The sequence below is a fragment of the Herpailurus yagouaroundi genome, unplaced genomic scaffold (assembly GCF_014898765.1).
Source record: "Herpailurus yagouaroundi ecotype Mexico unplaced genomic scaffold, PumYag 160, whole genome shotgun sequence".
Lineage (NCBI taxonomy): Eukaryota > Metazoa > Chordata > Mammalia > Carnivora > Felidae > Herpailurus > Herpailurus yagouaroundi.
Genome location: NW_024412401.1, coordinates 33,778,655 through 33,793,326, shown reverse-complemented (window position 1 = coordinate 33,793,326; position 14,672 = coordinate 33,778,655). Strand labels below are relative to the sequence as shown.

General features: G+C 45.0%; 1 protein-coding gene across 1 annotated transcript in view; it reads left to right on the top strand.

Annotated features, from left to right (window-relative positions):
- Window positions 1-14,672, top strand: part of PTPN3 (protein tyrosine phosphatase non-receptor type 3) — a 146,019-nt gene that overhangs the window by 54,818 nt on the left and 76,529 nt on the right. The window contains exon 2 of the mRNA XM_040481921.1: window positions 12,562-12,716. Coding sequence (XP_040337855.1) covers window positions 12,562-12,716 — 155 coding nt within the window. The remainder of the gene's footprint in view (window positions 1-12,561; window positions 12,717-14,672) is intronic.

The following is a 14,672-nucleotide window of genomic DNA, read 5'->3' as shown; positions in this document are numbered from 1 at the left end:
CAGTTCCCTGCACTCCTTAAAAGCAGAGAATGGATTGTATTTCTGTATTCCCGGCTCCTAGCATGTGGAAGACCTCACTACAAGCAAATGTAACAATGGCAGCAACAAGATACATTATTTGCAGACTAGCATTTTGGCATGCCTTTCTAAGTCTTTTTAGAGTCGGTGCAGTTCCCTCTCATAAATCTTCTCACTCCATCTCACCAAGTCAGAAAGTCCTGGAAGTCTGACTAGCATACATGAGAATACATTTTATCTTGTTTTCTAGAGAGGCTGGGTTGCTATACCTAATATATCCGGAGATGGCCCCTCAGGTTAAAACCTTACAGGCAGGGGGTTTTAAATTTTCTTTTTTTTTACATTTATTTATTTTTGAGAAACAGGGTGAGACAGAGTGTGAGTGGGGGAGGGGCAGAAAGAGAAGGAGACACAGAATCTGAAGCAGGCTCCAGGATCTGAGCAAGCAGTCAACACAGAGCCTGATGCAGGGCTCGAACCCACAAACTGTGAGATCATGACCTGAGCCAAAGTAGGACGCTCAACCAACTGAGCCACCCAGGTGCCCCGGGAAGGGGATTTTAAAGCTGGAAGGAGCCTTCCAAAGTCTCTATACTAGGAAATCGATGAAAGAAAACCAGTGAAAAGTAAAGAAAAAAATAGAGCAGTGGCTTCCCAGGTTCCTTGGCTGATTAGTGACAAATAGGGTGATGGTTTCAGCGGGGGGTCAAGGTTTCAGGGTTGGAGGATATTTTTCTGTGTTTCCTTGAGATAAAATCATGGCGAGGGCTGCTGGTGGTGAGGATTGGGTTTCTCTGGCCAGGCTGCCACTGGCTTCAGACTCCTTGGCAGGAACAAAGCTGGCAGGATGGTCCTGTTGTGAGATCCCAGCTTCTTGGCTGGGATGAGTTGCGATTAGCACATCTCAAACCTTTCAAAGTGACTTTAGCTGTTTTCTTTTCTGAAGGCTTCTGCTGCTTTTGGCTGTAAAGGGGTGGGGGCTGGAACCCAACATAGAAATACCATGGACTTACACCCAAATGGGCGTGTCTGTGCCCCGAGGGCAAATATTAGCACAGTATTTTTGTAAAGTTTATGCAACTTGATTCATGGCCCTGTAGAGTAGATTTATTCCATCCTGTTTTCCAGTCTGTTTGGGGCCTCATGGAACTATCCAGAGGGAGAATGGAAAGAGACTGGTAGCTTAATTTTAGGTGGAAATAGCTCAATATAAAACATACTCTACTATCTATACTTTCTTTGAGCTTTTATGTATTGCTTTTGGTCCATTCGTATTCTTTTATCCCCTGTTTCAGTGATGGGGTCATTCTAGTTTTTTTCAAGACTGAAGTACCCGTTTAGAATTCTTTCCCGTGAGGGACGCCTGGGTGGCTCAGTTGGTTGGGCGACTGACTTCGGCTCAGGTCATGATCTCTCAATTTGTGGGTTCGAGCCCCGTGTCGGGCTCTGTGCTGACGGCTCAGAGCCTGGAGCCTGCTGCAGGTTCTGTGTCTCCCCCTCTCTCTGCCCCTCCCTTGCTCACTCTCTCTCTCTCTCTCTCTCTCTCAATAATAAATAAATGTTAAAAAAAATTAAAAAAAAAAAGAAAAGAATTCTTTCCCGTGAGAAGTCTGTGTATAAGGAATCTCATTTTGAACAGTGCTTGCTTTGAGTGGACTTACATGTACAGAGACTTAACCTTGGCACTATTGAAACAAGTCATAATAGAGTCTTGGTGGTCATGGGTGCTCAGGGTACACCCATCCCACCTCCTCCAGGGCTGGTCTGCCCTCTGCGACCTTCTCACCAAAGGTCTTATCCGCCTTCTCTGCTTGATCACCTCTAGTGACAGGGAACTCCCTCTCTCCTGACACAGTCCCTCTCATATTTGTGCAGCCTTGACTATTCAAAAGCTCTTCCTTCTGTTAAAGAGAAATCTGTTTCTTTTGTCCTTCACCCATTTGAACCCTTGGGGTCTAAACAGACCAGCCTAAAGACAGTAGTCATAAGTACCATTGATTGGACCCTGCTAGGTGCCAGTTAGTTTCAGACATACTCAGTGCTTAAAACCTTGAAAGGCATAGAAAATCCCCCTCCCCCTTTTGTAGGTAAGGAAAAAGGTGAGTGATTGCTAAGTTCACGCAGCAACTAAGTGGTTAAGCTGGGGTTCCAACCCACATGCGATTGATTCCATTGCTGCTGACCTTCCTACAGCCTCACGCCATATCATGTGTGACAGCTGCTTGGATTTTTGAAGCACCAAATCTTCTCCCTGAGATATCTCTAGGATACCAGTTATGCCTGAGACACTCCTGCTAAATCTCTCTCCTTGCATTTCCTAAAATGTGTTTCCCCTCCTGACTTTTGTATATGCACTGCCATGTTGGAAGCCCCTTCTACCTAGTTGACTTCCTTTTATCCTGCAAGGTTCCCCTGTGACACCTTTGTGACCTGGTCCCACTGCCCACCCCAGTCAGGTCGGGACCCCTCCTCCTGTTTCTCTGGCACCCTGGGTGTTCATCTCCCTTAGATCTTGAAACGCCAGGTACTTTTATGCATCCGGCCTGACATAGAGCAGGTGCCCAGTAAATGAGTATTGAGTAAATGGTCCAGAACTCCTTTGCCAAAGTAGTACTAAAGGTTAAGAATAATTATAAGCACGATTAAGGGTCTGTGCAATGTAGTCCTAGTCCAGTGTGGGACTTTGGCCAGTTGTAGGGAGGATATAGGGACAGCTGTAGGAAGTCCTGGAGTCCTTTCCTCCGCATGGTTTGGTTCCATCATTCCAAGGCCTGGAGTTCCTTCCCAGGAGGCAGGCTTGCTGACCTCTGAAGGTTCTGGGTCCACTGAGGTGGCATCTTAATGGGAGAGGTTCACTAGACACTGTTCAGAGCCTCACCTGGGGGGAGACCACATCCCATGCTTCTCATTTCTCTGCAGCCCATACTGCACAGATACCAGAAGCATCCACATGTGTGCTACTCACAGCCCTGGGAGAGCAGAGTCCTGGGAAATTTGGGGCAGGGGTGCAGTTTAGCACTGCACTGTGATAACCTTTCCTAAACATTAAAAAAAAAAAAACTCACTTAAAAAAAATCTCATGATGGGGTGCCTGGGTGGCTCAGTCGGTTAAGCGTCTGACTTCAGCTCAGGTCATGATCTCATGGTCCATGAGTTCGAGCCCCACATCAGGCTCTGTGCCAACAGCTCAGAACCTGGGGCCTGCTTCAGATTTGGTGTCTCCCTGTCTGTCTCTGCCACTCCCCCTGCTCACACTCGCTCTGTCTCTCTCTCAAAAATAAATTTAAAAAATCACAGGAAGAGGGGAACCTGTCTGGCTCGGTCAATAGAGCTCATAGATCTTGATCTTAGGGTCGTAAGTTTGAACCCCATGTTGGGAGTAGAGTTGACTTTAAAAAAAAAATCTCATGAAGTTGGTGTTAAAAGTTAGAAGAGTAGTCCCCTCTGGGGGAAGTCCTGTTTGGATGGGGGCACGAGGGGGCTCCTGCCAGGCTTCTCTTGAGAGCTGTGCACTTAGGATTTGTGAGGCTTCAAGAAAAAGGTGGGGTTTGGGCAGTGACTTCATGTAATAGACCCAACAAGGGTAATGAGTGTAACGTGAGTGTTCTCATCGCTTAGGGGCAGCTGGTGCGTTCAGTTCCGTAGTTTCTCATCGCCACCCTGAAAACTTCGCTCATGGAACGTTAAGAGGTTGGCTTCTCTTTATAGCAACATTACCTCTTTCCCGAAACCGTCCACAGCCCCCACAGAGTTCTTCATCTTGCCCTTCAGGTAGCCTGAATCTACTTCTTGTTATCTCCCAGTATCAAGTGTAACTTTCTTATTTTGTTAGTTTTGCCAGTGTCATGGTGTTGAGCCTATAAATAAACCCTGACTCCATAATAAGAAAACTATTTGGCATTTTGAAGTTGTAGGAGAAGGAGGGCGCTAATTACGGGTCTCTGTCTGAGAACGAATCCTACAAATTACCCCACCCTGCTTCCTGGGGGCCCTAGTTGGTGATCCACTCCCTGAACAAATTACAGGAGCTTTGGAACAAATGATTTGATCCCAAGACTGTACGTCTGGAGTGTTCACATTAATAATTGCAGGATAATTTGAGTAGTGAGCTGTGCTATTGAAGGGACTTGTATGAGCCTTTTCTCCCATGTGGTGGCAAATAATGTGAAATGCGAGAGTTAGAAACTTTCATAAATGTGCTCACAGAAGCATCTTTTCTTCTAAATAAGATATTAAATACTTTTATATCTGCATGCCCAAATTAAAAACCAGTCTTGTGTACTAATACTTCCATTGTCAGCTGCAATTATTATTTTCATTGACAGCCGTTAAGCTTTAAAAATGCTGTTTAAAAATTAATTTGTCCTGAGCCTCTGTGCTGAAAAATCAGGGCATTGGCGGTAACACTGAATTAGCAATATGAAAATGCCATCCTTAATAGATTTCTTTCTAATTTAGAAATGTGTATAGTGATTGTTTACATTATAAACTAGTTTTTAAAAGAAGCCCGTATATTTATCTTTGTATTTAGGCAGTGTAGTACTTTGGATATTAAAAAGGCAAGTACGAAGGGGGGGAGGAGTAATTGCCAGAAAGCGGTATTGATAAATTTACGGAAAATAGTCATGAGGAAAATTCAGTTTCATGTATCAGTTGTATGGTAATTTTTTTTGAGAGAGAGACAGAGTGAGTGGGGGAAGGGCAGAGAGAGAGGGGGAGGGAGGGAGGGAGGGAGAGGAAGAGAGAGAGAGAGAGAGGGAGAGGGAGAATCCCAAGCAGGCTCCTTGCTGACAGTGCAGAGCCTGATGCAGGGGCTCAAACTCATGAACCATGAGATGAACCCATGACCTGGGCCAAAACTAAGAGTCGGACACTTAACCACCTGAACCACCCAAGTGCCCCATTGCAATTTTATCAGATGCATGTAATTTAGAATTAATAAAGTAAAATAGTACATACAGTAGTGTTTTTGGGGGGGCTCCTGGGTGGTTAAGCATCTGACTTCGGCTCAGGTCGTGATCTCAACAGTCCATGGGTTCAAGCCCCACGTCAGTCTCTGTGCTGGCAGCTCAGAGCCTGGAGCCTGCTTCAGATTCTGTGTCTCCCTCTCTCTCTCTGCCCCTCCCTTGCTTGCACTCTGTCTCTCTCTCTCTCTCTCAAAAATAATAAACACTAAAAAAAATTTTTTAAGAAGTGTTTTTTTAAAATATGTGAGTATTTTACAAATGAGAACTAAAATCACTATCTGGTTGGGCTGAGTTTCATTAATAACTTTTGAAAAACCTAATCACAAAATGTACATGTCTCTCTTCCTTTTGTCTGTTTCCTTCCTTACCACGATTGTAGTTGACTGCCCCTCATTTCTGCAAAAGTACATTACAGAAGACCCTGCTGCCTTTTTTATAACTTGGATATTACCAATCATTAGGAATCACTGTCTGTGAAAGATGTGAACTAATTTGGGTGAACAAGCGAAGACATCTGGTTACATAATATCAAGTGATAGAACCCTTTTTGAACTAACATTATTTTTGTGTTGCTTTCTTCCTCTGTTATGACAACAGTGCTAATCCCAGCACTGACATATAGACTGGAAAGTCTGTGCTACTTTAACAATGTCTTAGGAAGTGCTTCCCCAGACTAAGTAAGGGGACAGCTGCTAAGCTACAGAGAAACTCCTTTTAGCTCTGCAAAGTGATTTGTAATGTAGGAAAACTGACGTAGAGTGCTGACTGACCTAACCAAGCCCTTGGCTGTAGTCACATACAGTCAAAACCGAAACGAACCCTGGGATCATCTGGTTGAGTATTTTCCACTGCATGGTGCTCAGACCTGCTGTGTCTGAGTCCCCTGGGGATGCTTATTAAAAATGCAACTTCAGTCTGACAATTAAAGCAATGGCAAGGTCCTGGTTTGGATCCTGGATCAGGAGGAAAGAAATAAAGGACATCATTGGAACAATGTGCAAAACTTTTATATGGGCTGTATATTATATAAGTGCTTTTATCATTGTTAAATTGCCCAGTACAATAATTGTACTGTGGCTTGAAATGTCCTTGTCATTGAGAGACATGCTAAATATTCAGAGGTAAAGGGGCATAATATCTACACCTTCCAAGTGTTCAGTAAAAAGCATAAGGTGTGGGGGTGTGTAGGAGAGAAAGCATATATGACAGAAAGTTAATTAAATCCTGGCCAATGGGGGTATATGGGAGTTCTGTTTTTCTTGCAACTTTTCTAGAAGTTGGAAAAAATTAACTTTTAAAATGCAGTTTCTTCAGTCCCTACTAAACCATAGATTCTGTAGGTGGTGCCAGGAATCTATTTTAACAAGCTCCCTAGATGATTAAATCAAGCACATTAAAGTTTTATTCAAGTCTTTGGTTTAAAAGTCTCATTTTAATCATTGTTTCTTTGTTCGCAGCTTAATTACTAAGCATACATTCTTACAGTTTGATCCGATCTTAATCTAGAGCTTAATAAATAAATCCCCATCCAGATGTTTATAAATCTTTAGAAGGGAATACCCCACTTCAGAGAAGTTTAAGGAACACGTAAACCTGGCCATAAAACAGCCTAGAGCTAGAAGCTATCCTGTGTTTGTGTTTTCCTGTCCATATGCGATAAAGTCATGTGTGATGGGCATTTGCCCCCTGAAGACTTGGTTAACCCATAATGAAGCCCGAGTGCCATATATTTACAATGGAAAGGTGGAGAAAGCAATATTGGTATTTGATGAGTCATCTCTCTAGCATGGCTGATTTTACATGAGTGTTTATTTTCCATGTTAGAGACGTCCCTCTCTAGCCGATGAGGCATCTGTTGGGGCTCATCAATATCCTCCCCACCCCTACCTCCCACCCCCACAAAAACCTCTCCTGACTTCACTGGGGAAGAAGAATTAGGGAAAAGGAGGGAATTGGGCTACAAAGAAGGCCTTCTGTACTGTGAGAGATTTTTTGAGTTGAACTGTGGTAAGAAAAGGGAGCAAGGCTGTGCCTGTTTCTCTCCAGGAAGTAGAAAGTCATAGGGTAGGAGGTGCCGTGTTTTCCTCTGATGGCCACTAGGTGGTAGCATTGGCCTAGGTCGGCGTGATGATTAGTCAGGCTGATTCCTTTATTGAGCCACCTGTGGTTCATTTGTAGTGTTTACTCACAAATTAGGTATTAATAAATCAAAACTGCTTTTTTTTCTTTTAACTGAAACTTGCACTCTTGACTTAGAGGTCTAAGTTCTCATTTTGGGAAACAAGGGTATGAAATAACCTCAACATTTTCTTTTAAAATGACTAAAATGGGGGTACCTGGGTGGCTCAGTCATTTAAAGGTGGGACTCTTGATTTTGGCTCAGGTCATGAGCTCACGTGTCATGGGCTCGAACCCCGTGTCGGGCTGTGTGCTGACAGTGTGGAGCCTAGTTGGGATTCTCTCTCTCTCTCTCTCTCTCTCTCTCTCTCTCTCTCCCTCTCTCCCTGTCTCTCTGCCCCTGTCTTGCTCTCTCTCTCAAAATAAACGTAAAAAAATAAAATGACCAAAATGGAGTTCTTTCTGACTTTCTCTAATGGAGAAGAGTATAGTCCTCTCCCTTCTGTCTGTGGTTCATGTGCTTGTAAAAGAACAGTTCCCTGGGTCAGCATGTAGACCCTTAGGAAAAAAAGCATCACCTCTTCCCTGTCCCCAGCTCCAGGGCAGACAGGGAGCCCAGAAAGGATAGTGGTTGAAGACTTGTCACCCAACCCCACCCACAAGGGCTCTGGTGTCCCACATGCCACAAATTGCCGCATCCCACGCAATATGCCCCCTGATTCTGGGACCTGTGTTTATAGAGCAGCTCAAAGGTATGTCACCTATCTATCTCTTAACCTCACAGGCTGTCTCTGTTGAAATAAAATTTTAAGAAACAGAACATTTATAGAAGGCATTTGAAATCGGGGTTGGCTACAAAATCCAGATTCTAGGCAGCACCTGATGGCATTAGAAGCACAGTATTGTTGGGCATCTGGGTGACTCAGTCAGTTAAGCGTCCAACTCTGGCCCAGGTCATGATGTCGAGGGTCGTGAGTTGGAGCCCCACTGACAGCTCAGAGCCTGGAGCCTGCTTTGGATTTTGTGTCTCCCTCTCTCTCTTCCCCTCCCCTGCTCACACACACACACACACTCTCTCTCTCAAAAATAAATATTTAAAAAATATATTAAACAAAAGAAGTTTAGCAGTGTTAATACAATGCCTTTTATTGAGTACCTAGTCTATGTCCCGCCAGGTGTTAACTCACACTCATGGTGTGCACTGGGCCCCCACTGTACACTAAGGGAGATGTTGAGTCTTCCTGTATGTCTTGCAGGTACAGTCTGATAAAATCTATAGTCACAGTGGAACCTCTGTTGTGCAGAACAGATACTGAAGCCACAACTGATTGGTTTTGATTTTGAAAATAGAGCAAATAAGGCTTCCATATTATAGAATACATCAGCTGCAGCTGTAGCCACTTGTGGTTAGGGAAGCCAGTGTGTTCCTGGTGAGGTTGTGGCTTTGTGTAGAATGAAGAGGCTTATAAAGGAAGCCGTAGAAACCCCGGGTTCCCCAATTGCTGTGGTTCCGGAAACTGGGCAGTCAGTCAGCATCCATTGTCTTGACCGGATTGTTTAAGAGAATTTCAAGACAATCTGAAAACCCTGCCTGGCTCGATTATGTGGTTATTCAACATGATGCCTGGCTCGATTATGTGGTTATTGAACATGAGGCTTGCTCTTCTCAAGGTACACTTTAGGAACAATTGTGGGGAGAATATATCTGCGACTTTCATGAAATTCCTGTTCGTGACATTGTTAGGTTTCAAGGCCTTTTATATAGCAGAGATCAATGTGCAGAGGAAAGAAGTATCTCTTCTGGGTCGCTGGCTACATGACTATGCTGGGGAACGTTGTTAACCATGGTCAAGTTAATAAGTCCCACAAGTCCCACCGGTACCCACCCTTGTGCCAGCTGCACGGAGCTGCGAGGGCCGGGAGCAGTTTGAAAATTAGTGCCTGCTCTTAGCACGTCTGTCCATCTGACTTTCATTTGGAGGCTCTTGTGTGAAATCACTTTTGGTTTTTTCCATCCAGAGTCATGGTGTGATGAGCTCTTAGTGTTAGCTGCCCTGAGGAACTACCCCACTGTTTCCCGTGTGACCCCCTCAGTGAATGGCTCAGATTCCAAGGAACCTGTATTCTTAAGTTTGACCATCTGGAGCACATCCTGAGGTTCCCTGCAAACTCTCTCCTCTGGCCATTGACTGCCTCCTTCCTGTGAGGGCTTCCCAAAGGGAAAGTCACTCTGTCACACCCCAGGTTGCTGAATCACCGTCTGTGGGTGTGGCCAGGACAGGCCTGGTTTTTTTGTTTAAAGCTCCCCAGGTAATACTGATGTGCACCTCCCACTAGAATCATGCTTGTAATGATTCTATTGTATCTAAAAAAAAAAAAAAATTCTAGCCCACCTGAAATTCTTAGACAAGGACTAAACAATAAATTTGACATTTTAAATTCAAAGTGGTTAAAGTATTATGGAACACGTTTGTTGTCTTTTGATAACTCTTGGTATTACTCAGAAAATGCATCCCTGCTTCTGATGACATTTTCGTTGGAAAGGGCAAGGTGGAGGTGGTGGGGTGGGTGGAATTTTATAAGTGACAGAGTACTTTTTCTCCCACTGCCGGTCCCCGGAATTTGTTTTATTAATATTTGAGATTGCCTGTCCCCATCTACAGAAGAATGGAGGTTTGTCTGGAGCTCCCGCTGTAGGAAGAGGGACCAAGTGCACCCTTCTCTCCTGGTGCCTTCACCTACTTTGTGTTTCTGCTTCCTGCCGCTAAGCTGTGCCTCCAGTGGTCCCCTGAGGCTTGATTCTCAGGCGCCGGTCTGCTTTGTGCTCATCCCTTCCTTGCTGCTGATTCCCCAGTCTTGCTTTCTGACCCTGCCTGACATTTAGTGCTGCTTTTCCAGTTATCCGTGACTTGTTCCTCACAGTGTGAACCCCGGATCAGTGGCTCTGTCACCTGGGAGACTGAGAATTGCAGACTCCCGGGCCCCCCTCAGCCCCCCTTGCATTCTAGGTTGCCCCTGTTGTGTGCAGCTTACAGTGTGGGGAACCCTGGTCTAGGGGATGTCCCCACCTTCGTTCCATCCTCCTTCCTGCTCCCACAACCCAGGTTTGTCTTATCAGGTAGCACTGTTTTTCCAGGTGCTAGTCTTGGCTTCATTTTTCATTTCATTTTTCCTTTTACTCATTGAGTTGTTGTTCAGCTATTTCTTGGCTGCCTCCCAGAGCTGGGTAGGTGTTGGGAGATGCGGTGAGTAAAACCAGACCTGGTCCCTACCCTTGTGAAGCTTAGCTTCTGGTGGCAGAGGCCAGTGTTAAATACGTCACCAGCGGGGCGCCTGGGTGGCGCAGTCGGTTGGGCGTCCGACTTCAGCCAGGTCACGATCTCGCGGTCCGGGAGTTCGAGCCCCTCGTCGGGCTCTGGGCTGATGGCTCAGAGCCTGGAGCCTGTTTCCGATTCTGTGTCTCCCTCTCTCTCTGCCCCTCCCCCGTTCATGCTCTGTCTCTCTCTGTCCCAAAAATAAATAAACGTTGAAAAAAAAAAATAAAAAAAAAAAATACGTCACCAGCTGTAACTGTGGCATTGTCCTGAGCACCACACAGGAGAGCCTCTAACACAAATAGTAGTTATGGACACCAGGGAAGGCTTTGCTGAGGAAGTGATGCTTGTGCTGGGCACTGAGGACTGAAGAGGAACAGAAAGAACTTTCTAGGCAGAGGGAATAGCTCATGCAAAGGCCCAGCTCATCTTGGAAAGTTTGCAGAGAATTAACAAAAAAGAACATTAAATTGCCCTTAAGTCCTTCACCTTTATCTGTTCTTCCCTCCAACCTTGTCAGATTTACACCTCCTCCGTTCCCTAAGCTGAGGAGCTGGCCTAGACCCTTGTCTTTCCTGCCTGCGTGATGTGACCGTGTGCTCACTGCACACTTCCTCAGTCTTTTTTTAGTCTACTGCCCTACAGTTGCATTCACTAGAAAGACCTCTTTCCTTGTCGTTCCCTGAATAGAGAGTCAGATTTTAAACTAACTCCCTCTTCCTCCCTGTATTATTTTAAGTGAACTTGATATTGCAGTATACAGACAAGTACACAAATAAGTGTAGAGCTTGATGAAGCCTCACAAAGCGTGCACACCAGGATCAGTACCCAGATCAACAGACTATTATAAGCATCCCAGAAGTCTCCTGTCCACTTCTGGACACTGGTCACTTCCCACAGGGGTGACTACGCTTCTGTGCTCTGTTAGCGTTGATCAGTTTTGCCTGTTTCTGAACTTTATGCAAATGGATTCATGTTGTTGGTAATCTGTTGTATCTGGCTGCTTTTGCTCAACATAACGGAAGAATTCACTTGTGTTTCACATCACAGTGGTTCACTTATTTCCTTTGCTGTACAGTTAAGCATGGTATGACTATACCACAATTTCCCTCTGTTGATGGGCATTTGAGTCTTTTCCAGTTTGGGGCTATTATAAAAATTCTCATGCATGTCTTTTAGTGGGTAAATCTACATTTTTCTGTTGGGAATATGCCTAGGAGTGGAATTATGTCACAGAATATGCATATGTTCAGTGCTAGTAGCTTCTGCCAAACCGTTTTCCAAAAGAGTTGCGCTAATTTTCATTCTTACCAGCAGTGCCTGAAAGTTCCAGTTGCCACATACCCTGGCCAGCACTTGGTTTTGTTAGATTTCATTGTAGCCATTCTGGTGGGTATGTGGTACCATTACTTTGTGGTTTTAATTCGCATTTCTTTGACAACGAACATGGTTCCCATTTTCCGCCAGATTGCTTGTTTTTTTCTCTTACTGATTTACAGGAGCTCTAAAAAAATGTTTATTTATTTTTGAGGGAGAGAAATAGCATGAGCGGGGGAGGGGGCAGAGAGAGAGAGGGAGACACAGAATCCAAAGCAGGCTCCAGGCTCTGAGCTGTCAGCACAGAGCCCGACGTGGGGCTTGAATTCACGAGCCCTGAGATCATGACCTGAGCCAAAGTTGGACACCCAACCAACTGAGCCACCCAGGTGCCCCTAAATGGTGTCTTTTAATGACTGTAAGTTACTTAATGTAGTTTAATTGACCAATAAGTATCTTAATATTTTAAATCATTTTTACATGACATTTAGTTCCTTAAAAAAATAGTAGAGTTCACAAATATATACAAAAAGTTAAACATAAAAAATTAAAAGCCTGGGAAATATAAATTAGGTTTAGACCAGGGAGATAAAACACACAAATAAGCCATATAATTCTGTTAACATGTTATAACGGAGCAATACATTTTGCTTAGAGCCGCTTAGAAGTCGAATGGAAACACGGTCTGTTATCTGGTTCTCATTTGTCTGAGGCCTTCAGTTTTATGAGGATCAAAGCAGACACGGGATAGGTGGACTGTGAGGTGCATCCACACGTAGCAGGTAATTTTCATGTCAGAGAGCTAACAAGTGTACTTTCTGTTACAGGTTATTCAACGACAGTTATGACCTCCCGGTTACGTGCATTGGGTGGAAGAATTAATAACATACGCACCTCAGAATTACCCAAAGAGAAAACTCGATCTGAAGTCGTCTGCAGCATCCGCTTTTTAGATGGCTTGGTACAGACTTTTAAAGCCAATGTAAGGTCTCCAAATTTAATCTTTTCTGAATTAATGCTGTTAAGTCATAATGTTTCTTCATTTTATAAGCCAAGATATCAAAATTTTTTATTTTTAAAAAATTTTTTTTAACGTTTATTTATTTTTGAGACAGAGAGAGACAGAGCATGAATGGGGGAGGGTCAGAGAGAGGGAGACACAGAATCTGAAACAGGCTCCAGGCTCTGAGCTGTCAGCACAGGGCCCGACACGGGGCTCGAACTCACAGATGGCGAGATCATGACCTGAGCCGAAGTCGGACGCTCAACCGACTGAGCCACCCAGGCGCCCCTCAAAACTGTTTTTAAATGAAAGCTTGAGGTCTCAGATCTTGTATGTTGAGATTGGCCTGGAAATAACCCTAAAAACTTTGCTCACATTCTTGTTCACCTGGAGTGCCTTGCCCCCACTTCTTGGTGACACGAACTGAGTGACACTTCGATGTTACCTGTTCTGTGCCATCTTCATCAGCTTCCTGAGCTCGTTCTCCCATAATGGTTCCCTGTCTGCTTTATTAGAGCCCATGTCACATTTCGTTAATAGTCGTTATAATTACTAGGCTGTATGTTCTTTAAATTGTGAGCTCCTGGGGACAGGCATGGTGTCATCTCCCCTGGGCCCGGTCCAGGACCAGGCACATAGCAGGTGCTTATTATGGTATGAGTTCATGGGTCCAATCTGGACGGTAGTAAGATGTGTGCCTCATAAATGGCAGGGCTCAGGGAGAACCTGGCTTCTGCCACCTCAAGCTCATGACAGACGCAGGACTGGAAACGAGGCCTCCAGTATCAAGCCACCAGTGAGATCCTTGAACTGTAGCAGTCATGCCGTCCCACCCTCCCCCAGTCACCGTTTAGGCCCATGACCTCTGCCTGTCTCTCCCATACTCTGGCTGGTCCTAAGGGGGTCAACCCCAGTCCTGGACTGGCTGCCAGCATCTGCCCCAACCTGGAAAGTTCAGTGTGTAAGGAGAGGGGTTGGAAAGGGAAGATTGGGTGCAAGAGAACAACCAGGGGTAATAGAAGGCCACAGAAATTGAAAGGGTAACAAAAACTGGCCCCTGGGTCTTCCACCCCACCCCTAAGTTTGCCTCCAGCTGACCCCAGGTCACTATGGACCTTGATGGCTGAGCAGACAAGAGGGGAGGGCAGTTTGCAGGAAGTCACAGCATGGCAGTTTCTCTAAAAGGGTCACGTATGCCTCTTCCAGATGCTCTAAATTGACAGTACATGCCTGGCTCCTTTGTTGTTGGTTTGGGAGCTATTCCTTTGCTGTGTATCTTCTTTCTGACAAGAACGTGAGTGTTTATTCATCAAATGTTTACTGGGCACCTACTATGTGTCAGGCTTCATGCTGGTTATAAAGAATACAGCAGTGAACAGAACAGCCAAGTATGTGGCCTTTTAAAGCTTACGTCTAGTGTGAAGAAATGGACCATAAACAAATGTATACTGTGTCAGGTGGTATGTATTTAGAAGAAAAATAAAGCGGGATGAGGAAGGTAGTACCAGAGCAGGGCAGTTGTGGGGTTATCATTCTATAGAAGTGACCAGAGAAGACCTCATCTAAAAGAAATGAAGGAAAGAACTATGTTGTTCTCTGGAGGGAATGCACATTCGAGGTAAAAGAAGTAGCAGTGCAAAGGTCCTGAGGCAGGATCCCACTCAGTGTAGTTGCAGAGCAGTATGGAAGCTAGTGTGTCTGGAGTGGAATGAACAAGGGAGAGAGTAGCAAGAGAGGTCAGAGGTGATAGGTGTTGGGTTGGGGGGGGGGGTGGGTGCTGCGTAGAGCCTTATAGGTCATCCTGAGGGTGCTGGTTTTATTCTGAGGGAGGCAGAAACCATTGGTGGGTCTGGGCAGAGACCTTACATGATGTGACTCAAGTGTGACTCTGGATGCCCTGTCAATAGTAGACTGTTGGGCGGGGGGGGGGGGGGG